Source organism: Ixodes scapularis, unplaced genomic scaffold (genome assembly GCF_016920785.2).
Source record: "Ixodes scapularis isolate PalLabHiFi unplaced genomic scaffold, ASM1692078v2 PGA_scaffold9__187_contigs__length_104089568, whole genome shotgun sequence".
Lineage (NCBI taxonomy): Eukaryota > Metazoa > Arthropoda > Arachnida > Ixodida > Ixodidae > Ixodes > Ixodes scapularis.
Genome location: NW_024609884.1, coordinates 8,053,031 through 8,078,468, shown reverse-complemented (window position 1 = coordinate 8,078,468; position 25,438 = coordinate 8,053,031). Strand labels below are relative to the sequence as shown.

The window sequence follows — 25,438 nt, the reverse complement described above, 5'->3', positions numbered from 1 at the left end:
GCCAAACGCGTCATCGCGAGCACGCTGCATGTGTTGGACGCTTGTCGCTGTCGTTTGTTTCTATTTGTTGTACTAGTGGGACTCGGGCATTAGCGTTTGCATGAAGGACGTGCGCGCGATGCGCGGAAAACGACAGAGCCATTTCTTTGTGCATACATGCTGTGCATACAGGGGCGACGACACCGTGCGTTTACGGCCCGGTGACATGGTAAGACGACTGCGCGTCAAGAACGGCGTGGCAGGCAATGGCAGCTACGTAGGCCTTCCGCACCCGGGGCCCTTAGGTCTTTCGTAGCACCCCCCCCCCCCCCCTTCACTCCCTGAGATCTCAACCAGTAAAGCGGGGGGGAGGGGGGGGGGGTGCCGCCAGAGGTGGCACCCCCCCCCCCCCCCCCTCCCTTTACGTGACCGGGACCCTTGGCCGTGCCCCTCGCAGAACCCTTTCGATTGCCATGCGGCATAAAAGTGGGGTAGTCCCGGTGACTTTGTCATTTCTATCTTTCAGTTGCTGTGAACGCAACCAAAGCAAACGTTCTGGACCGGTCATTAGTAAAATAGCTCTATTAAAGTTGTTCTTTAAAACCCTTCATATTATGTTCGAGGCTGATGACACAACAGATACTTGGCGTGGGCCAACAATGGAGGGTTGTTTGCACCATGCTATGGATACAAGCGTTTGGCCACGTGGGAGTTTTAAATCCCCGTCAGCTGACACGCAGATTAATCTAAAAGAAAAAAAAAATATCTGAAACAAATAAACATAAACACATGAGTGACGCCTAAGTCCCTTTGCACTGTATATATAGCAAAATGTCAAATGACCAAGACGAGTTTCACATATATTGGGAACATCGCAATGTTATGCTTGCTATGAACCTTGTGATGACGCGCTGCACGCAGCCCCAATTTTCCTGTGCATGGGGTGTTAGGGCCGGTGCGACAACAGTTGACTGCAGCCCCTTCAAAGGAACCATTCGGTAGCTTCTCAAGCAGAGCGTCACCGCAACCGTTAACTGGACGCCGCTAAAGAGAGTGGAGAAATTCGTCGAACATTACGAGACTGCCCAACCTTGCTGTATTCAGAAGTGATTTCCATACCGAGATCGCAGACGGCGTCTTGTAGACCGTTGAATCATTCAGCTGAAACAAAATAGGTAATCGACCAGGAAACAGCCTGAATGAGCTTCCAACTGCCTGTCATTGTTACTGATTCCGTTGTTGAGAAATAAATTCTCCCCTAAACTGCCGAAGAACTGCCGAAGAACCCAAACAGTAAGACACGAACACGGAGCGTGCGTTCGTCTTGTCTGTGCTGTCTAGTCGGGGTACGCGGGGCCAGTGGGCCCGGCTGCGACGGGAGCCGAAAACGCATGAAAGCGGCGGAGCCGAACCGCGCGGGCGATTCTTGGGTGACAGAAGGTAGAAGGCCGCCAACCAGTTGCGTCGCCTCGCCTGTTTCCCGGCCACTTCCTGGGGATCTAGCGTGAGGCCGTCGCGCCACGGCCGGGGGCCGATGATTGACCGCCCCTCTGAGCAACCCGGGGCCACAATGCCGACGGCCGTGTCCCGTCACCGGGGAGTGCGGAGAATCACGAGGAAACGCATAGAAATCCACTCCCAGTGGCTGTTGCGAGGCCAAGCTGCGCGATCCCTTTGTTCTGGGGACATTGGGCCTGCGCGAGGTGCCCCCCCTTCTTTCTCGGGGTGTGAAAGAAAAAAAAAAAAAAGAGCAAGAGGCTAAAGCGTCAATTCCCATGGCGGCGTGTCGGCCCGCCTCGCGCGCTACCGAAGTGGGAGAGCCGGCCGTGGGTGAGCCATCGCAGCGAGCGCGCTCTGCCGATGGGAGGAGAGACGCCGGAGCGCGATTCAATGGATTAGTCACGCTGCGCCCGATATCTCGAGCAACGGGGTCGTTTGTTACTTTGTGTTGTTCGGGGCTGGCGGCGGTCCTCCCCGCGTGGCGAGTTAGTCCAATGGGATTTGGCCCGGCCGGGTTCCCCGCATCGCGTCGATGGTCCAATGAGACGCTCCACGTTTCAGGGGAGGGCTCGGGCCTTGCCGCCGAGCACGGCGAGGGAGAGGAGACGCGATCGATGCAAAAAAACATGGCCGCCCACATATCGATCGTCTGCACGACGTCGTCATGGCGTCGCTAAGAACCCGCACACCGCGCGATCTTCTCTTTGTTTTGCTCTCTCGGGCGGAGGAGCGTCTCAAAAGACGCGCTCCGAAACCACCTTTCAGTCGGTTTGGGTTTTTACTCCGTTTTGGAGACGACGCGATCGGGAAACGAAAACGAACGCGAGGAATATTCCACCTCAGCCGACTTGGTGGGAAAGAGGGACGTTGCTGGAAAGACTAGGCTGACAAAGTTGCAGTTATTCCATATATGCGAATACCTTAATTGTGGACCTGAAATACTCGCCCCATTGTTCCGACAGGTATAGTAATGATTCGCTTATTCGTCTTAAAAACCGGAGCATTATTCTGGTGTTTTGTTTTTGGTCAGTATCAATTGTAGCCCCGTCACGCTCCCAAAAGCTTTTCGCTCCTCGGCACTACGATACGCGATTCAATGAACTTTCATGTTTTAATTGTCGCTTCATACCTTCGGTATTTCGATCGACAAAAAAGCAACCGCATCTCCACGTGGTGAATGATGTTGATTGTTGCGAAGCTCTGGTGGCGCTTGTCTTCGCAGACGCTGAGCCGCAGCATGCCGAGTCTTTCGTTCGTTTTCATCCATGTCACGCTGCGGTCAAATGCTCAAATGCGTATATAACTACGTTCCATACCACACATTCTCTTTCTGACATGGATGAAAACGAACGAAAGGCTCGGCATGCTGCGGCTCACCGTCTACGCAGACAAGCACCACCAGAGCTTCGCCCCAATCAACATCATTCACCACGTGGAGATGCGGGTTTTTTTTTTTTCCTACACGAGCACGGGAGCACGTGCTCACGTGCTCGTGAGTACGAGCACCCGACGCCGGACATCGGACGGACATACGGACATGGCTATACTCTGTTTCACCTTATGTTGTACCGCAGGAAAGGCTGTAAGCGCGAGCTCCTTGCTCTGGGGCAGATCTCGGCGGCACAAGCTCTCGTGCAGTAAGGGCAGCTGTCAACGCTATGAGCTCGCGCTTCCAGCCTTCGCTGCGGTACAACATAAGGTGAAACGGAGTATAGCCCTTAAGGAGCTTCGTCCCTAATAACCGAAACAACGCATCACATATCATTATAATTACTGTTGTGGCGTTCAAGTTTTGGGATTGTACCATTTGCAGGCATAAACCATAAGTCTTCTGTATGAACCCCGTAACCCTGCGCTCAATTCTCACGACAGAATCTCCAACGCGACTCCGTAGTTTCGATGCGAACACTGTGAAATAATTTCAATAAAATTAAATGTCATATTCAACTAATGCCTAGAACATACGCCTACATACAACCAGGAGCGTTTGAGAAAAGAAAGTGACAGGGGGTTTTCTTGTGCTTTTCATGTCCGCATTTATTTCAGGGAAGGGGAGGAGTTTTCTAAGCGTTAAGGCCGGAAAACATTTGAGGAAAATCGTACAGAATTTCTGTGCACTTTGCTCTGCCATGCTGTCATTGAAGAAAAAAAAAAAGAAAGAAAAACAGTGTAATTGTTGCACATTATTATGATATTCGATTTTGTTAAGAGCATATTTATGATTTCTTTGCGATAAATACCAGCCCGTGGTTCGTTCAAAACAAGGGAGTGGAACTATTTTTTTATGCTCCTCAATTCGAGTGATATCCGCTTGGTTTTTTACATATTTTAACCAACTGCCCCACCCTAAAAGATATTTATGTTTTGGAAAAATATGCCTTACGTTTTGTGCCCGGCTTCGATCCGACCACCCTCTTTGTAGCAACGGTAGAAATCGGAGAAAACATTTTTCTCGAATGCAGGGAGCAAGGTAAATTAATTAGAAATGCTGCAGGTGTATTCTTCGACATGGTGTTCAAACACTTGTAGAGAAATAGAGATAAAAATAAAGGATTTTTGTTTATTATTTCAACGAGGTGTGCGCTCTCTTATAAATGTTACAATCTATTTTTTCAAGAGCCCTTGTTTCAGCATATTGGATATAGCATGTTGTATGCAACCTGAGAGATACCAAACTATACAATTTTCTTAATGGAAGCACCCTATGGAGATCGCAATATATGCGCCCTGGATCCTCATGCAAACATCACTGTACGCTTTGTATGCAATGTGTCTTTAGTACGTATGAACACACAAAAGAGCGCAAGGGGTATTTAAGGACGAGCGGGAAGTATCTTTTACTACCGTATATACAGGCACCAAACAACAGCCAGAAACGACACCCTTTTCTCGAAACATACTCAGAATGAACGCGGGAAACATCAGGCGAAGTTTAGGCTCAACAAACTCCCAACTCTGACGCTTAGACGTCGCCTAGGGGGGAACAAAAAAGGACGCGAGATGTTTTCGTATAGCCCCCGATTGTTCTCTCTGAAAGTCGTTCCTTCGGCCTTGCTACCGTTTTCAGTCGAAGCGCCAATACGTAGACAGAGAAAAAATACGAGCGCGAAAGAAAAAAAAAAGAAAAAAAAAAGAAGAGGAAGCAACAGGTACCTGGCGGGAGAAACATCGCGTGGGACGGCGACGGAAGATTGCCGAGCATCAAACTGCGGAAATGGCTCGTTGAAGAAGCGAGAGCAGAGGGGTGCCTGGGTGCCCGCGCACGCCCACCTCCACCCCCGTCGCACAATCCCGTCGGCTTAATCACAGTCGCGCACACACACACACACGGCGCTCGAACGGCAGCTCCGTCTCCGACACCGTGCGTGTGCGTATACACACACTGTTAGCCGCCACACTTTGCCGCGAGCGCGGACCGTCTCCCGCACGCACACGCGCAAAAACAGCAGCAACAAGATCGGGATGAAAGCCCGACAACGCGCACCACCATTTCCGGTGAAAGAAGCGGCTGGCCAGCGCTCACACACGCTGGACGCTTTTTTTTTTCTTTTTTACTCCACTTGTTTTTTTTTTTTGTTGTGTTTTTTTTTTTTTTTCGGGCGTTGTTCGCGGTGTTCTTCCGAAGGAGCCAGGCAAATTGGCGCCTGCTCGCAGCGCTGCGCGCAGTCGCCGTTGCATGCGTGTGCGCCGCCGCCGCCGGCGAAGGAGGTGAAGCGGGCGCGAATCATTCATCAAGAGACTCCGGCCGCCTTTCTCCTGGGCCCCAGTGTCCGCGGGCTCCCCTTGGGAGTGTCCGGCGAGGGCCAGTTCTAATTTCCGACGAGCCCGTATTCCGGAGAAAGGCATCGGCCTACGGCTCGACGGCAGCGGGATTGATTTATGGGGGGAGGGGGGGTGATCCGTTGGCTTGCCCTCCAGGCACAGCGAGCGACGCATCTCCTCCCTCGAACTCCTCCCGCGACGATGCAAACGCGCCCGAAACCCGCTTTCGCAGCTCGGACCCCCCCGAGCACGGGGCAGGGCGAGCCCCTCACCGACGCGTCTTCCTAGCGGCGACTGTGTTGTGTTGTTCACTCGATCTAAGGCTATACGTGGACACGGAATCATTGGCTGCGGCATAGGCGAATGCACGCGGATTCGGCTTGAGTGCGCGTGCTCCGCCGCCATTTTGCGTGCGGGCGACCGTTTCCTGAGCTCAGGTCTTGTTTCTTTCGGCAGGTCCACATCAAATCTAGCTTCATCATGAATGGCGTGTGTGTCCGGTACCGAGGATGGATCGACCTGGATCGTCTGGACGGCGTCGGCTGTCTGGAATACGACGAGGAGAGGGGCCGGGTAAGCACGCCAGGCTCCGTTTCGCTTTTTTGCTTCTTCCTTCTTCGTAACTATAAGTTTGTTACATTGCTATAAGAGGTACGAGGCTTAACACGCTATGCAGGGTACGTCTAAATTGCATAGTACAAAAAAAAAAGACAAAATAAAAAAAAAGAACGCGGCACACTAGTTTATATAGTACGCCACTGCAGATCACGTTTATGGCAGCGTCGACGAATAATAGTTGGGGAGGCAAGAACGTGGCGAACAGGTGGTGTTGAACTGCCCTAGTTACACCTGGATTATCGACGCCGATTACAACATGCTTCAAGTTAGAGCCGCGTCAGTCTCGTATTTCCTTGTCTGAAACGGGAAATGACGAATCCGCACAAAGGCAGCGTTTGTGGCGAGGGTACCCCGGTGTCTAGAAGTTAGATCCGCGGGTGTAACCATAACAACGAAGTGAAGTATAAAAAAAAAAAAAGAAAAAAAAAGTCAACGCCACTTATGGTTGCGTTTAAACCGTTCAAACAGAACCCTTCTGCGAGCTGCCATCTTTGCTTGCTGGGCTTAGAACGCGTTCGGAGCATGCGCCCCCCCCCCCCCCCCCCCCCCCCAGGAACACTCCCCTGCAAATAAACATCCGGGTAGTCATATGCGAATAGTGAATTTTGAGTTCGAAGCGAATTGAAAGCGAAGAGTGATTTTGGCCGAATATTTCGTGTCGAATATCAAATAGTTTCCCCAAGCCTTTAACTATACTGCACCATACTTAAACGAAAATCCTGCTGAACTTAGGAAGGTTGTTTCCAAGATTCAGTTCCCCCTTTAGGTATACTTCGTTTTAGCTTAAGTCCAGACGCAGCCGACGCTACAAGCTGATGGAACTAGTCGAACAGCGTCAAAAGGGCATCATCATGGTGTTCACGATGCTTCTGTTCGTATTGATATCATCACTGAACCAATCAGAAACAAAAAAGGTCTATAGTGACTTGCGCTTCTGACGCTGCTTCATTGGTCATATTACCTCCTAGCGTCGCCTGCGTTTGGACTTAAGCTGAAAAGAAGTTTAAGTTAATTTTCATCCAGCGATACTTAGGGATTGTGGCCTCAGAATCAGAACGAAATAGATGGCATAAAATCAAACCTATAGAGATGTTCAGCTATACCTAATGGAAGGTATTTATAAATTTTGCCACGTGCAAATATAATTCTTTAGATGTCGAATTTGAGTAAAGGAAAAAGAAAACCTCATGAATAACGAACACATGCTGTCAGGAGATCTCTGCCTAAAATGTACTCTTCCATAATAGCCACAGTTTAATTTTGAAGCTTTCACTGTAGAGTAGATATCAACGTGAACAAAGTTTACGTTTCTTTTTTAAATACACCAAGCGGGCGCGCGCAGCATCCCGCTTTGAAAGTGTGCTTTCCTCCCAAGCACGCGACTGCAATATTCGTACTTTTCGAAGTGTTAATCGCGGTGGGTTAACCCCGTTGAGCGCGCTTCTTACCCAGCGCCGGTGCACTGCGGAGAAGCAGCATCCGCAAAAGCGGGTTTCGCTCCTCCGCAGTGCACCAGTGATCGGCATGGAGCGCGCTCAACGGGGCTCACCGACCTCGATCAGCACTCCGAAAAACACGAATATCGCAGTTGATCTCAAACCGAAATCCACATTGGAAAGGTAAATACGCAACTTCCTAAAAGCGTCTATAAAATGAAAAATAAAAGCAAGTCGGATAAATCTGCGCGCAAACCTAGTCTGAAGCGGCTGCAGTCTAATGTGCATGTTCAGCAAATAGCGAGACTAAATAAGAACAAAGAAGAAGTCTTCACCCAAAGTTACTGGTTACTGCGGCAGACAGAGCACATGAAAGGTCACGCACAGTGTCTCTGCACGCATCACCTTTCCGCGTTAGCAGCGTTTGAACTTTGTGATCCACTAAACTGCCTCTGTTGATCGTGCCAATTGGTGTAATAGCATAATAGCGAGCGTTGGACAAAGGACTTAAAGTTTGTAACTCCCTAACCATGTCATCACCGTGGTGCAATTGGGGTTCCTCATAGCAAAGAAGAGGACGCGCGCGCATTTTCAGCGTGATGATCGCTCCAGTTTCGCTCACCAGCGCTCTAAATAGACACATTTAATCAAGCTTCAAACGCCATCGTTGCAGGGTTAATGTCCCTCCAACAAGCCGTAAATATACCCGTGGTTTCGCTTGATTTCGCTTCGCGTTTCCGGATAGACATTCTTTTCTCAAGTTTATTGAGTGTGTGACGCGTAATATTAAAATATACGCAATATTACGGACCCACCTAAGATGCTGCGAGGTGTTTGCCAGAGATTAGAAAACAACGTGGATGAGTCGTGTCCATGACGGCGCATATTCGATTCATCTACTAATTTAATTTATATTAAAAATGCACGAAGATCCATTCGTGGATTCTTAGGGACTGCGTTAGCATGACCCTTAAGAAACGTCACACGCGTCCTTCTTTGGGAATCGCTAACGCTGATCATTTCACTCTTCTGGTTTGGCTTTCTCCTTTGCTGCCTCTATCTTTTGCTTCCTCTTTTTGGCCTTGTTACGGGGTCAGCGTTAGCAACTCCCAAAGAAGAACGTGTGTGGCGTTTCCCAATGGTTACGCTCAGGCATTCCCTAAGGCCTGCTTCAGACGGGGCAACTTTACCAGCAATTTCGGGGTTGCTGGCGGGTTGTTCCCTATAGCTTTCCCTAGATTGACACGAATTGCTGAGATCGGGTCCGGCTCCAAACGGACGAGCAACTCGAACAACTCGGAGACGTTTGAAGCGGCAGCAGCCAATCGGGGACGCGATATTTTCACGTGACACCCCTGTGGTGGTGATGATGACAGCTAAAGACTTGGTTCTGGTCTGAAATGGATCGTTTTTGGAAATAAACTTTTTCAAAAAGACGAGTTAGTATTCTCCAACGCCATTCATATATATAAAAACACGTTTTTAGCACTTAGCTGTGCGTCTAAATAGTGCAAGAAATATAAAATTGAATGATGATGATGGCAAGTCGTAGCAATTCGGTTGCTGAGTGTGACCGCGGGTTGCTGGTGTTGCGACGTCAAGTTGCTGGGCGAAATTGCACCGTCTGAAGCGGGCCTAACAATCCACCAATGAACCTTCCCGTAATTTTTCTTTCGCCCCCTTTTCTGTACTTTGCTGTAAGAGTACGTCGACGCCCTCGGATAAGGTCACCCATATCACTCATGGAAAGAAACACATCCATATCACTCGTGGAAGTAACCGAATCCACCGTTTTAACTACACACACATATCACAGCCCACGCATCGCTACGACGGAAACCCAGAACAAAGAACAACCGGCGACGGCAGAGCGGTAACTGAGCACGCCCGGATTCCACCGCTCCGCAGTCTCCTCTCTTGCTCCGCGCCAGCTGCGCGCGTAACTTTGACGAAAACGAAAGGGCTCGTTTTGACGAAAACCCGGCGGTGTCTGTCAGTTCGTCAGCGCCGGGGAGAAAGGGGGAGGTCGACGCGTGATGACGTCAGCGCTTCGGACCAACAAGAGCGTCGCACGCGCCACCCTCTCCCCCTCCTTTTTCCTTTCTCCCCGGCGCTGATTGACGAAAGACACCGCCTGGTTTTCGTCAAAACAAACGTTCTAATGCTAACGCATTATTAAAAATAAAAAAACGGTGTCGCCAAAGACTTTTTTTTAGACGTGAAAATCGACACGCTTCGGACACACACCGTAAGATAAGGTGCTTCACACGAGTATAAATTAAACGCGACACGAGAGTTCTTTTTCATAGCCCCTGCATCGAACAAGCTAAAAGCCAAGAAAAAAGAAACCACTTCCGCGTCCCTTCTTAGGCCCGTCAACTTGTTTTCTCTTCCACCGCAAAATGCGTCGGAAAACCAACTCGGAGGCCCAAATAGTCGTTCATTACGAACAACGACTATCATTACGCCCTGCAGCGAGAAACCTCAAACCTGGACTTAAGACCCTCGTAATCGCGACAAGTTTGTTCTATCCCCCCTCCCCTCGAGAGGCCATCGCTTTTCTAAAATTTCATTACGCTGCCCCTTATTACTCCGTCGACGATCACCAAATCGCGGACCCTCAAAGCACACACATACCAGGCACGCACGCGCGCACCAGGATTTCAGTTTCCGTTGTTTTCGTTCTCCTCGGCAGCGTGAAAGTTCCGAAAAAGCGGTTGCGAGCCCCAATAATTTCGGGGGGAGCTTAGAACCGATTCCTCACACCCCATTCATTAATTAGCGGACGGCCTAAAAGCGGGACCAAAATAACAGCCTGCCTGCCGCCGTGTAGCAGAAGCCCCCCCTAAAGTTCCCGCAACGTCCAAGAGCGTATACGCCGGGCCGGCTTTCTCCGGTGGCCGCCCTGGGACATCGCTCGAGACACCGCTCGAGCGACGATGGACTGCACCGCTCGGGGCGATACCCGCTAATTGTTACCCTGAGCGATATAACTAATCGACTAATCCTTCGGCAGACCGACGCTGGGCGGAACGGCCGTCGGCGGAGCCGCCCCGCGGCTCGGCCAGCGCTCGGTGCCGAACTCCGAAGGGAGCCCGACGGGAACGCGAAACGCCTTCGACGGATCGCATTCCGCGGCCTTGCCCGCCTTGGTCAAAGCTCGCGCCTATATAGGCCGCCAGCACGGCCGGTCTCCGGACGAAACTAGACTCTAGCAAACAACAACAAAAAGCAACGAAACGCTCACGAGAAACGAAGGCTTCTCTGGTAAAAACTAAAGGAAAAAAAAAAAAAATGAAGCGGTGCGCAACTTGCGTGGAGCACAGTCTTCGGCTCGGTGCCTTCGTGGTACGCACTCTATTATGCCGCCCGCTTAGGACGCAATATTTGGAGGGCGGGGTCGGCTGGAAGGCTGGAAGGGAGTGGGTTCCTGGATTGTGGGTGGTGTACATGAAAGCGTACAACCCCTTGGGTAGAAGGTATCGTTTCGAGCAGTGGGAGTCGACAACTGCGCAAGATCAGATAGTGCACCGCGCGAGTGTAGGGAGCTCCAATAGCTCCAAGAACAACCCAAGCTAACCAGAAGTAATCGACCCAGATTGACCCCTGTCGTGCCATACATACTTGTCGGCTGCCCAACGAAGATTCACGCTTGTGGACTCCGTGTGAAACACGATCTATCGAAAAGTCTCTAGCTGCCGGGAATGCGAGGGAAGAGGAGAGACCACGCGCAGAAAAGGTCCAAAGAACTGACCGTAAAAGAGTCTCGAATACGCGCGTGGACGTGACGTTGAAGTCGGACTCCAGCGCACCACCACTTACTGGAATGCGCGCCGCCCAACCACCCCAACAGGTTCCCCAAGTGCATGGGATGGTGTACGCCGACGTGAATACTCCCCGCCCGCGTATTAGCGAGGCGCGCTGCGACGGCTCCCGATTCGTATGCCGCCGCGGAGGCACTCTCCCCACGACGTTGGAAACTCGGACGACGACGAAGCGCACGTGTCCAGCTGCTCCTTTCTAATGACGGTCGGCGAAACATGCAGCCCCGGGGCAACCCCCAGCGCGCCGAGAGAAACCCACGACGGCCGGCCGCAGGGAAAGGAACGGGGGCAGGGAAAGGGAGGGTGGCAGTGCTGACGTGATGCTTTTGCGGCCGAACCCTTGCGCAAGTGGCACGTCTTAATTACAGGTTGCCGCGACGCGGTGGACTCATATACGTCGCACCGGCCGGGCCCGGAGAGGCCGAAGACGCCCTTTTTCCCATGGCGCGACTCCGGGCGGCCCGACATCTACCCGTACACACACACACGGCCGCTGGGCAGGCCGCCCTGGTCCGCGAAGGAGCCCTTCGCGACGCGGTTAATTGGAGAACCTCCCAGCCGCGTTCTTTATGGGACGTCGCCGGGCCCGTGAGCCGAGGCGTGAGAAACGAGACGACGCGCCGAAAGGCCCGAGGCGCGCGATCCGGGGCCAGGTTTGATCCGGTTCCACCTTTCTGCGGAAACTCCTCTAAAGTCGATGATGTGTTCCGCGGATTCCTGATGTGCGAATCGGGTCATTGCGGTATGTGAAATATCCAGGTTTCTCCTCTGCGATCTGATCTATGTGTAGGTTCACTGTTGTTCGTGAATGCAGTCATGTGATTGGTCCGAGTAATTTTGGAGCACCGTTTGGGGCGGCTAAAAGTTCATTCGGTAGTAGAAAAAGAGACTTTAGTAGCGTGGGCGTACACCACACTTTTATTCCTATACCACTGCGAATATTATATATGTTAAGATACATCTGTTGGCCTATTCATCAAAACACATTATCTACTTTGCCTTCCCAGTTCTGTGCAACTTTTGTTACCATCAATTGCACGGCAGGTTTGATTCACAACGCCTCGAATACGGAACTAACTGACTGTGGTATGTAGGAGCACGACAAAAAAGACGCTGAGTGATGAAGGACTGTATGAACTGCTCTGAATGGTTACTTTGGGCATGGAGTCGGAGGTAAACTAAATTATATTCCGGCAAAATAATTTCAGAACAGAATATTATTGAGCACCCAAATTGATGTATCACTGAAGTTCTAAAGGTTGTAATAAAATTGCGTTTCTTAATTGAAATAAAAATAAAGCTGTCCTCTTTTGATTATTAACATCAATGAAATTTTATATCTGGAACTTCATGATAACACAAATTGGCATGTGAACAATAAATAGCCTTAAAACAATCCAGTCGAACTCAATAAAGTTATTCCCAAGTTTCAATCGTCTTGCTCAAGCTAATTTAGTTTTAATTTACTCAGTTCCCTGTGCCATCACACAGATGGAACCTATGTAAAGGTGATAGCTAAACATAAGAATTAACATAAAAATATATGCTTACAGAGCCGTAGTATCCTTGCTAAAAGCTCGAGTTTGAAAAATTGGAGAAACAAATCATCAGAATATTGTATTCATTTTTATATCTACCCTTCATCCTTCATCTATCATTCATCTATTCATCCCTCCATCTATCATATATATTAGCCGCAGCTTTGTGCTGAACTTTTTACTGCAGGGTAGAGTTGTTACAACAACACTTACCAAAAATCTTTTCTTTTTTTTTTTTAGATTCTTTGATTTGATGGTGTGTGCAACGGCCTGCTCTGGAGGAGTGTTTTCCCCTTAGTACGCGGCTGCGCTGCAACGAAACAAGATACGCGAAATCGCGATGCCTACTCCGCGGTTCTCGCATCACTGCAGTGCACCAGTGCGTGGTGAGAGGCGCACTCAACGAAGCTACCTAACCCATGAGAACAGACCACGAAATATGACAAATATTGCGCGACTTCCAAGTGCTGTCACTGCTATATACAGAGATCAAATCAAGTAGTACGTCATTCAGTGTTATAATCGAAAGTTCTCAAAATACGGACAAGCCAACCGCAACGATCCGGACGTGTAGTGGGGCCTCAAGTATTATATTTTCAGTATCAATAAAGTCAACCTATGTTTGGCGCAATGTTGGCGCGAATTCGTCACAGTTTGGCTAAATGTGGCTGTTGGTGCATTTGGGCGCCAACAGCTACATTCTTTGGCACCTGTTTATTTATTTAAGCAAAAACAAAGTTGTGGAGGAGTGCTTTGGGTATACGGGGACATTGACATGTCTCTCTTGTTTTCAACGCTGATCTAATCTAGGTGTACTATTAGGGTTGTCTCCGCCACTCAACAGGCCTGAATTTTGTTCCAGCTTGAAGACGCCGTGCTTCGAGACCAAATCGAGTGCTACAACCAGAGGTTGCGAGACTTCGAAGAAAAGCAGAGAGCCTTCCGGGCGCGTCATGAGAGGCAGGCCGAGGCGGAACTCGAGGTGAGCGTGCAAATGCAATTGAAGGCTGTTATTAACGTGCATCAACGATGCAAAGTACGGTCTGATGCAATCACAATGTTGAAGTGAGGACCACACTCTAAGAAAAAAGGGAGGAGAAAGGTAGCAAAAGCGACTGTTCCTCCTTGTTGCGGACAAGTTGCCCAGAGAAGGGAGGAACGGCAGTTCAGATGAAAGGAGGAGGGCGAGTTCCTCCTTGTTCAGTTGGCGCAGGGGTAGAACATCGCGCTACTGACCAAGTGGTCAACGGTTCGATCCCCAGGAAAGTGGTTTTTTTTTTTTGTTTTTGTGTTTTTTTTTGTAAAGTTTTTTTTTATTTTTGTTTACCAAAACACACATAAACAAACCCAGACCGATGAAAGGAAAATTAAAGTCCTTATTATTCTCCGAGACGTTTTCCTCCTCCAGGCAGACCGGAGAAAGCTTTCGCCCTCCCGACCCATCTTCTTTCGGTTTCGTTTTTCGAGCACATCGCGCACGTTGTTTAATAAATTAATGTTGAGTTGATTGAGCTTCAGCGGCAGCGAAGGCCGCCTGTAATTCCGTCTTCTAGTGCAAACGTGCAGAACATTTCGGTTGCATTGACGTTTTTACCACTAATTTTATCAAACGAGCTAACGAAGCCGCTAGAAACAGCGAAGTTCCGGAACAGTGCCAGCAGTGCTACATACACTGGGTAAGACGGCCGTCTCCAATTTGCGGGACACACGCGGAACGGCGGAACTACAGCAGCGAAACCACGAGGAACTGTGTCGACGTTTTCGACGTTATGGAAATCGCGGGAACTGCGTCCAAGGAAGGCAGGTTTTCCTGCCGGCTGCCTGGGTGCCTTCCGCGCCGAGTGCCAACCGGCGTTCAACGTGATTCTTCTGCGTGTCAGCAACATCGTCAACGTGGTTCTGTATTTCTTCGTGTCAGCGACATCTTGATGGCAGTGTTGTGGGTGGGTTGTGAACAGAAGACTGGAATTATCGCCGATGTGACCGTGTGTTCGCGTATCAGTGGTGTAACAACAAGATGAGATGACGTAAACTGTCGGGCATTGATGCCGCTGGTCGGGCCGTTATCGGAGGGGCCGGGGTGTCGCAGGATGACATTCCGCTTTACATTAAAGAGTTTAAAACCACTTGAGGGATTAGGTGCAGTCGATCGACGTGTGGATAGTCATGTTGGAACGCTGGTCTGAACGGTAAGCTCCTATCGTACAGTGGCCAATGTGACTGTCGGTCCCCGAGAGCGATTGCGCTCTGGGGAAAAGACAACACTACGAAAGTATGACGGAAAGTACGTATATTTATAATGGAAGTTTAGCATAAAAAAAAAGACAGGCAAAATCGAAAAAAAAAACGCTATCCTTTATTTTACTGTTTAAATATATTACGGTTCCTGTAGAAACTGCCCTCTAAGTGGCGCGCTGGGATGAGCGCTAGAAGTTTTCGAGCTCGCAACGGCGCAGCTCCGTACACTTAACAGTTGTCGGAAGTCGCGGCTTTGACCATACCTCGGCAGACCTCACTCATGAGGGCCCTCACTCACCCTCACTCACCCTCATCTTCACAGGTGAGGTGAGGGTGAGTGAGGGCCGTGAGGGCTGTGAGGGCGGTGAGGGCCGTGAGGGCTGTGAGGGCGGTGAGGGCCGTGAGGGCGGTGAGGGCCGTGAGGGCCGTGAGGGCCATGAGGGCCATGAGGGCAGTGAGGGCGGTGAGGGGTATGAGGGCCATGAGTGCGTGAGGGGCGTGAGGGCGGTGAGTGGCGTGAGGGCCATGAGTGCTTGAGTGGTGTGAGGGCGGTGAGTGCGTGAGGGGTGTGAGGGCCATGAGTGCGTGAGGGCAGTGAGTGGCATGAGAGGCGTAAGGGCCGTGAGGGCGGTGAGTACATGAGGTGGTGTGAGGGCCATGAGTGCGTGAGGGCGGTGAGTGCGTGAGCCCCCTTCAGATCGAGCATCTTTCTCAGCAATTTTGGTGGTAATGGCGGGTTGTTCTCTAGCTTTCCCTAGATCAACACGAATTGCTGAGATCGGGTCCGGCTCGAAGTAAGCAAGCAACTCGGAGCAATTCGAATGCGTTTGAAGCGGCTGCATCCAATCAGGGACGCAAAAGTTTCACGTGATACCACGTGCCGGTGATGATGACACCGAAAGACTTGGTTCTGGCGTGAAATTGATCGTTTTTTTTTTGGAAGTAAACTGTTTCAGAAAGGTGCATTAGTATTCTTAACGAGATTTAAATGCATAAAAACACGTTTATAACGCGTAATTGCGTCTAAATAGTGCAAGAAAAATAACATTTTATGATGACGATGGTAAATTGCAGCAATTGGTTGCTGCGTGCGATCGCGGGCGGCCCGTGTTGCTGGTGTTGCGACGTAAAGTTAATGGGCGAAATCGCCCCATCTGAAGCTGGCCTGAGTGGCGTGAGGGCGGTGAGTGGCGTGGAGGCGGTGAGTGGCGTGAGGGCCGTGAGGGCGGTGAGGGCCGTGAGGGCGGTGAGGGCTATGAGTGCGTGAGGGCCGTGAGGGCGGTGAGGGCGGTGAGGGCCGTGAGGGCCGTGAGGGCGGTGAGGGCCGTGAGGGCGGTGAGTGGCGTGAGGGCGGTGAGTGGCGTGAGGGCCATGAGTGAGTGAGGGGCGTGAGGGCCGTGAGGGCCGTGAGGGCGGTGAGGGCGTGAGGGCCGTGAGGTTCAGCGAGGGTGAGTGAAGGGCTGAAGGTGAGTGTGACTGTGGGGGTGAGGGTGAGTGAGGGGCTGAAGGTGAGTGTAGCTGTGAGGGTGAGGGTGAGTGAGGGGCTTAGGTGAGTGGGGCTGTGAGGGTGAGGGTGAGTGAGGGCGACCTAAAATGCCGACCTCTGGCTTTGACTGCATTCAAGTTGATCGAAAAGCGATTTCTGTGCCCGTGAAGCATCACTTCCAGCTGAGTGGATATCCGCTCTACAGAGATTAATTCAAGACGGCAATTGCAGCTTTGCGCGAACAGCACAAATAGAAAAACGAACACTACAATATAAATACTGGCTACGAAGGGCCATGCGGGAAAACAAACTCATGGCTTGGAACCACATTGGAGCGGCTCGATTTATTGGCTTTCAAATAATTATGGCATGATTGAGCGTCTTCTTTTTAATAAGAGATTCATCCCCTGAGCCATTAAGAATAGCCTCAGATGTATGACATTGCTGGAAAAAAATGAACATGTTCGGAATATTTTTTTTTTGCTTAGGGAGTCACCGAAAAATTCCGCACGTTCAAAACGACCACTATAAAAGACGGAAACGCAGGGCTCGCTAGTAGTGATCGGGGTAGTGTGCTCTTGTATTGATGTTTGTATGTGCGATGCCTGTGTATGCGTTCAATATATGTTGACCTGATGTTTGTAGTGTGCGCAACGTGTCGACATGTGTTAGAGATTCCGAAGAAAAGGAAACGCAATTGTGGCGTAAGAAAACAAAAATATTTTTTTGTAAAACATGAATTGGGCGGTACCTAGCGCCACCTAGCCTAGCTACGTGCGATTACTCTGCTTGACCCTGCCATCTGGTGGCAAGCGATTTAACATCCTTTTACGCTACGCGGCTACGCCATAATTTCGTGTTACCGTGCTGAGATAAGCCAGGAGGTTGCTTCGGATTTGCTTTTTTTTGAGAGCGGCTTTTGGTTTTGCGGGCGAATGATTTTCACTCCTCCGTGATCTGCGGTTGACGCTACGGTTGACGAAGGAATTGTGGCTCGAGGAATAGCAAAGGTAGGACATAAAGTTGCCCGAACTGAGTGCCGGTTGTCTCCGTTGAACATCGCAGTGCTGACGATGAGAAGACTGAGTGACTGCATGCTTTCGAAACGTAAGTTTCTTTACCTGCAGGGGTAAAGAAACTTCGGAAATAAATACAGTTCGCGGAAAGCTCGTGTTACGTTTTTATTTCCTGCTCCTCTCGCTTCGTGCAATAGACTTAGTGTTCTCGTTAAGCCTTACCGAGCTCGATTTGCTCGATTCGTGGCCGCCATAATGAGATGCAGTCGACGGAGGAACTTTTCCTCCCCTGCTTAAGGGACGAAAGTTTCTCCCTTTCTGAAGGAACATATGTGTCAAGAGCGTTCCTCCCTTTAGGGAGGACTATACTGACCCTTTTTTCTAAGAGTGCAGTATACGTTCTCGAGTATAATTCATAAACCAGCATTCTCGAGTGATTCTAGTCAATGAATGAAAAATTGCCATTACATTGTGACACAATCTATGTTCCGTTTCTTTGAATTGCTGAGTGACTCTTAGCGACGGCTTTTCGTAACGAGAGAAAGAGAGAGAGAGAGAGAAGGAAAAAAGAGAGAGACGGGCTTCTTTTTTCACAAAATCACTCTGATCAGGCTGATATGTTGACCCTCTCGGCATTAAAAAAAAAGCAACATATTTAATGGCATTCAAATGTTTGCGATAGGAGGCCAAATCAGTGTTGACCGACAAGTACAATTACCTCGAAACGCGCCGTGAGAGGTCGCAGAAAAACTAAAAATGTATGAACGTTAGAGGGAGGGGGGGACACATCGCGAAAGAGATCGCGCATATGCCCTCGGAGCGCGGAAACATATGCACCGAAAACGACACGAATCAAAAAGACAGCAAGATACTCCTCTCCGTGCATCGACACACTCGAATTCATCGAGGGTTCAGGTCCCCATTGCCCGAGCCCCAAACACACGAGCAACGTTAAAAAACGGTTTTCCCATCCTCCAGACTCGGCGGGACACCGAGTATTTCCCCTAAAAAAAAAAGTGCGGCCTTTTCATACGAGGCGACAAAATTTCGAGTCGGCAGAAGTTGTTTGCCCAGTCGTCACCCACACCGTCTCTCCCCCACCAGGCACGCGCCCGACGTATAGGTAGACGAGCGGCATCCACACGACAAGCGTCGCGCTTTCGTCTAACCCGTCCTCCGGGCCTATACCGCGGCGACGTCGAACCCTTCTCCGCATCCACGAAAGAAACCCCGAGCTCGAAACCCCCTTTCGAACGAGTGGTCGACAAACAAACGCGTCCGTCGCGCTGATTTTTCGGCGATTTCGTCCCAACTTTCCCATCCGCATCCCTAGTGGCTCCGGAAAAGAAGGAAACGGGCCGTCGTCGGGGAAACGGGGCGCGCCGACAACCCTTTTTTTCTTCCTCTTTCCGGGAGGTCGCGCGACCAGGCCAGCGTCGCTGCGCCTCCGCATCTGGTGCGGCCTCGCCGCGCCTGAGCACCTGACTGCGTCATGTCAATGACAAAGCGCAGAGGCGGCGCGGCGGCGGCGACGACGACGCCAGGGCGATCGTGAGCACGGCGACGTGTTAGCGCTTCACCGCGCGTCTTTGGCGAGCCCCAGTTTGCGCGCAAATGGCGAAATTTCCCTTCTTTGTTTGCGACTTCTGGGTCGACCGACCGCGGTTCCCTTTAGTCTAGTATTTTTTTTTTCTGGGTCTCTTCTCGCGCGCGGGTTTGTGTGTGTGTGTGTGTGTATGTTGTTTTCACGGAGCGCCGCACGCTTTCAAGGCAGCTGCCCTCGCGCGGGATGATGCCTCCTTGCCTCTGAGCGAGCAACAACCGAAATAGATGCGCCGGGGGATTTAATATGCGCGTCCTCCCGTTTCGCTAAACTACAGATTTGAGGAAAAACGCCGAATGCGGCAGAAAAAAAGAAAAAAAGAAAAAAAAAGGCAAACAAACAGTTGAATTGTTCAGGTTGGGTTGTGCGCGTGTGTGCGTGCGAGAGGCTCGCGGACAGCGCGGCATCCATTCATGCTCATCCTTTCTGCCCCTTTTTTCTCCCGTTGGGGTAAAAAAACGGGACTTGCTTTCGGATGGGGGAGCCCTTCGATGAAGTGGCGCGGAGAGTTCGGGTTGGGATGCCGCCGGGCGGCAAGTACAAACACACACGTAGGGACACACACACATGCGCGAAAACATACCGACAAAAAGCTCGGAAGAGGGTGAAAACTGAAAGGCTTGTTCGGTTCTGGGTCACGTTCAGCTGATGCGCCGGTGCCGGAGGTCGGACGAGTTACGAACGGATAGAAAGTCCTATTGATGTTTGATCTCGCTCGAAGAACAAGTCCCGGATGTAATATGAGCTGTTCGAGGGCCCTACCCCCTCGCGGGGCTTGTAGTGTTCGATAGATTATTTGGACCAGGATTGACTAGAGGCCAGGTCGATATTGAACCTAAATTCGATCCTTCCGTGTTTCGCGCACAGATCAGTAGACATAAAAAAAAAAGTCCGATAGCAGTAATTTTGTGAACGATGATGTTTGTAAATGACACTTTATGAAGAGCATTTCGGCGTTTAGAAGATTTCTACTAGCATCTTTTGCAATAGGCGCATGTTACATTTTGAAACGTTTAAGAAACTGCTCGCGTTCCGTGCCCACCAATTTCGCCTGTAAACATTCATTCGGGTTATTCACCGCCCTCATTGTACCCGCCTCAAAAAAAAAAAAAAAATCAACGCTACCCCCCCCCCCCCCCCCCCCCCCCCCCCCCGAATATGAATGCTCCGAAAAACGAAGAGAGAGTCCGGGCTCCAGGAGCAGGGTCACCGAGAGATGAGCGGTGGATAACAGACACGTTATCCACCGATGCGCTCACACACTCGTGCCGCTGCGACCTGCATGCATATGCAAACAAGCCCTTCGCCGTTCACAAACGCCGACTCCCTTCTCCGCACGCGCAACCCTTCTGCTGCAGCTCGGCGCGATCGCAGCGCTACGGATGTGCCATAATCCGCAGCCTGCGCGTCCGTTCGGTTGGCAGAGATTAACAAGGCTACCGGGGATGCGACGCTCTCCCCCGCCCGTCGCATCTGCTTCTGTCTTGGCCCCGTAATCCAGTCGGCTCAACCCTTCGACACGTTCGGCGTATAGCGCGGGAAACCAGATGGATCGCCCCAAGACGTCGCGGATTAGCGCTGCGGGCGTTTGCTTTGTGCGCGGACGTCGGTTCGCCCCTCCCCCGCAGCGGAAGACCGGCACGGAAGGCTAGTCGAGCGATCCGTTAGGTTAGCTGTAGGGACAAAGCTCGCCATTGCATGGAAGTATACTCTGCTAGGTGCGTTTCGAGAGTATGCTTAAACACCCTCTTTCCAACTATTCAAAAGGCGAAGAGGAGGATAACAAACACGCGCACGGAAGGAGAGCAGATTCACTCCGACAAAACGGAGACGCGCGAATCCTTTCTTCTTTCTTTTTTTTTTAAATTTCGACTAACTGACATGCGTTCTGTTTTCACTACCCGTCGACACCGGACCTGGTTGTGAATGTGACTTTCTCAGGTTAAAGTCTGTTCCTGTTGGTCCATTGTGATGGCATCGATAATAGACTACTCACAAAAAAATGTAATCTCGTCTCCGTATCTCTTTTTTATGTCTACATCCAATGAGCACGAAGGAGGCACGCGCTGTCTGAAACACGTAAAGGAGGGAAGCTGATATAGAGAGAGCCTCAAACGAAAGCGCTCCGAACGATCCTGCATAAAACGGTTGCGTTCACCCGTCATCCATGGCTGCTGTATCGGCTCAAAAGGAACTCTCATCCTCCACACATATTCGTACCAAACTCGTATCATTTCCGCGCGGGTAGCCGCGGAAGTGGCACGTGCCTTCCCGATCGATTACAGGGAGAAGAGGAATATGCCATTACGACACCGAACGGAGCAAACGTCGAACAATGCCGGTGTTTTTAATGCAGCCTGCGCGAGTTTCGAGCGTTTTCCGTTTAGGGGAACGAGAGCTTCGCGATGTAGGTTAAGAGGTTTCCTCCCGTGGGGCTTTTCTTCCCCTGCTCCGGGCCCACCCTCCCCCTCCGTTCTAAACTGAAATCCCTACGTGCGGTCAGAGCCAAATTCAATATCCCGATCCATACATCTCCCGCGCATTGTGTGCGCCCAAATTGATGGGTTCGGTGGAAGTATAGAGAAAGGTCGCTTCGGGCGAGCAGATTCCTGCTTCCCGAAACATCTGCGGAACTGGATGGCACGATGACGATTCGCGGCGCGAGTGCGCATCCTGGAGGATCGCTAAAAGTCGCAGCATGTTTTCGCATGCTGCGAAAACATGCTGCGTTATCGGAGTCGTTGGAACGATCCGCTAAAAACTCCCTCGTGTGCGCTGACCGATGGGCGGCTGCCGTCAGGTACAAGCTCGAACAGCGAACGAGGAGTGAGACCGCCGAAGTCCTCGACGGCGCCCGAGCTCGGCGCGCGGCCAAGTGCCCGACAAACAGTTCACCTCATCGATCCAAGACGCGCACCACCGCCCGTGTACACAGCGGTGTCCCCGTTCCCAAACGCAAACACGCGCAGTCGATGACTGCTGTGTACAGGCCAGATTCGAGTCACGGCTTCCACGCACCTGGCTCCAAACTAAAAAAAAAAAGAGTGAGGGTGGAAAGTGAGCAGGAAATGCTGGCCGCTTTCTCCGCATATGTTTTATACGGGGCCCAACAAAGGCCGGATTATCGTATTAGCGTCCATTATACGGCGGATAATCCCCGGTGGCGCTTAAGCCGCCCGGAGAGCTCGCTCTGGAGTGGAGAGGGGGAGGTTTATTTTATGGCGCGTATAAATATTTCCCCGCCCGTGAATGCTCGACAGACGGGAGATTTCCCGTGGTGCGGATTAGCCCGGGGAGAACCGGCACTATCGGCGCCTTGACTCGTGATTTCGCGCTTCACCAGTCCGACTGAAAAGCGCGTCCAGGGAAGGTCCGAGGCGCGCCCAAAACTTCAACCGTCACCGTTTGGTAACGCCGCATTAGCCCCAGAAAAAAAAAAAGTTCATTTATAACAAAAAAAAAAAAAAAACGCGTAATCAAATACCGTCTCTGATATGCTCTTAATGTTGACCAGTTTTCTCTCTCTCTTTCATTTGCCCTTGTCCTGGAAAGCCGACTGATGGGTTGATGCTTTTCCCACTGCGCTAAAGCACTGTTATAGGAATCGGGCTTCCTGAATAGGTTGATGGCTGGGCCGTCGGTATGTCGTCAGTGTTCCAGTTGCCACGTGGACTGAGTGACAAAAGAGGTGGATGCTTTCTATAGTCACACACTGCCTGACTAATGGGGCACGAGAATGCTCGAGCTTCTCGTAGACTAATATTAAAGGCATGACAGCGATTGGTGTTCCGAGTGCATTGCGGGGAAGTGCCCATCCTGGACCCTGGGATAGTGTAGTATGTGTGCCCTGCCCCTGACCGATCGCGTTCGTTTTGGTCAGCTTTCACATGACTTGTTTTTTGCGACGCTCTTATGACACGGCATCGCAGCAGAAGAAAGGTACCAGAGAAAAAAAAAACATTATTAAAAAAAGAAGAAAGAAAAGTAGAGGCATCCGTCCGGCAAACGCACGCAACGTGAGAACGCTGGGTCCAACTGACCGGCTCTCTGGTCAGTTGAATTCAGCGTTTGATTGAGTGGCGCCGATTCCCACAGTGTCCTGCATTCGTGCGGGAACCGCGGCGCCGTAACAAGGGGCCCCGAGCGTGCGAGGGCGCGTAGGAATGGGACGACGGGGCGGCCGAGCTCGCCGCCCACGCCACAAAAGCGCGAGAGCCCCAAGGCCTGTTTTCCGCGAAGTACGCGCGCGCCGCGCGCGCTCGGGCACGCGGGCTCTGCCTCAGAACACCGGGGACACAACCGGGGGGAAGGCCGTGCGAGGGCAACTCTCCGTGGCCGATGAAATAGGCCTGGTTTCTGGCAAGTTCGGAGCACTGAGATCGGCCCCGGGCCAAACGCAGCGAAAGTCTGACCGTGCGAAATCCCGATGATTGAAGCAGATAAAAAGAAAAAGAAGAAAAATCTGTTGAAATGGATATATCAAGGCCGTATCCACACATGCGTGAACCTCCCTCTTCAATTCGGAGGATACCGGGGGAATCTGAATAGAGCTGACATCAATATGCCGGCGAAAAAAGGGTGTAAATAAAAAAAAAAAAAAGAAGAAAAAGAACGAACAAGAGAAACGTTGTTTTGTGGATAAAAATCCCCGTTTGAAAAAAAGAAAAAAAAACTTGATCAACGGGACATTGTCGTTCCGCCACGATTCCCGCTTGTCGTCTGCGCCGCACGTGCGCGACGCAGCTCCCGAAGAGAGACCGGCTATCCACTTGCCGCGGCCAATCACCGATGCCGGCTAAAACAAACTTGTCAACACGGTCGCCGCTTGCTGCGCGCCCGTGGCCCGCAAATGAGCCTCTCCGAGCCCGGCTTTGAAAAGCGGGGGTTCGACCGGACAAACGCCGTGCGATCCCTCCTGAACGGTGGGCGGCCGAGTGCCCAGGCGAGAGCCAGTAGACACGGCAAAACAAATAGGCGCGTTTGTGCGCGCTCCAACAGAGCGCGACAAAGAGCGGGGCTTTCGATGGGCCGCTGTCGCCGCCTAAGTAGCCACACACGCGATCGAGCACCGAGGGGCCAGAGGTATTCGGCGCCTTCGAGAGAAATTCTCAGCGGGAGGTCCGCATGTTCCGAGGACTTTCCGGGAAACGGCGCGTCATCTATACGCGCGATATGGCCTCGAAGGAGGCGCGAAAAGGCTGCATTTGTTGCGTTCGAGAGAAAATCGCAAGTCTGTAGGGAGCGAGGTATAAATTGGGAAGAGATGGATGCCACATGGCGCATACGGCGGGCTTCCCTTTCGCAACCGGGGTTCACGGTGACTCGCATGCCTAACAGGATCGAGAAAACGTCGAAAGATTTCGCAGGGGAGTCGCTTTCATTGGAACCGTTTCCTTCGCACAGTCCGCCAGGTACGCGTTTAAGCGCGTTCGTTCCGGGGATGGTGGTCGCGGTTTCGAACAAATCGCATTAAGGGTTCCAGTATCGCTAGCCGAAAGAGGGTGGGTGACGCTTTACCGTCCTTGTCCGCTCGTCACCTTTTTGTCGATCGACGCGACAAAGCAACACCTGGGTTTCCAAACACTGCTCAGCTTCGAACACCTTCCATAACGGCGGATAACTGCGAGAGAAAGAGAGAGAGGGACAGAATTTGGGAGAGAGGAAGGGAGGGGAGAGATGAAATTAACAACACACATCAAACAATCGCCCAAAAAACGTGTTCGGTGTAAGCGTATATACCTCCTGCGATTCTTAAAAAAGAGAACGCCTTTGTTTCGTGCTTTCAAGTGAAATATGGATTTCAGAATGGTGGTCTCAGGTCGTGTAGTCCAGCTTTAATCTTACCTTTCCTTTGCTCTTCTTGTCTTTCCGATTCAGGCGAGAAGAAAGCACCAGGAACTCAGTCCCGACCGAGGAGGATCGGCGAGCAACTGAGAGACACGCCGCCCACCGAAGATCAGCCCCACCCAAAGAAGCGTCCGGCCTTTCGGAAACGAGCGAGGAAACTGCCGCTGGACGGATTTCGAGACCACGACTGTCTCGAGGCCGTCCCGTCCCGAGGAAGGGCCAACACAGCCATCGGCGCCGCAATACGCTTCACTTGACTGTCATCTGTCCGATGCCACCAAACTTCCTTACGTGGCGCCTCGCTCACTCCGGTATTAGTGGTAACACGAACAAAAAAACAAAGTGCAAGGAGCCGCTACGGAAACAAACCGAGCAGATACATTTGTTTCTTCGTTTTACTGCGGTTTGAGCGTATTCGCAATTTACCGTGAAATTACACGAGGGGAATGAAATGTTGGTTCAACGTCCGAGCACAGGCCTCCGGGTTCTTCACGAACACCGATACCGTATTGCTTACAATCAGTAGACTAACCAGGAACGGAGGTTGGCATATCACCCGACATCGTTTGCAACGCTTATATTTTGTATAAT

At 51.2% G+C, this 25,438-nt stretch overlaps 1 protein-coding gene across 1 annotated transcript in view; it reads left to right on the top strand.

Annotated features, from left to right (window-relative positions):
• The window catches only part of LOC8041778 (protein big brother), a 62,316-nt gene extending 37,251 nt beyond the window's left edge, over positions 1–25,065 (top strand). Inside the window, exons 4-6 of the mRNA XM_029991414.4 lie at positions 5,698–5,814; positions 13,520–13,639; positions 24,878–25,065. Coding sequence (XP_029847274.1) covers positions 5,698–5,814; positions 13,520–13,639; positions 24,878–24,934 — 294 coding nt within the window. The 3' untranslated portion in view covers positions 24,935–25,065. The remainder of the gene's footprint in view (positions 1–5,697; positions 5,815–13,519; positions 13,640–24,877) is intronic.
• The last annotated feature ends 373 nt before the right edge of the window (positions 25,066–25,438 follow it).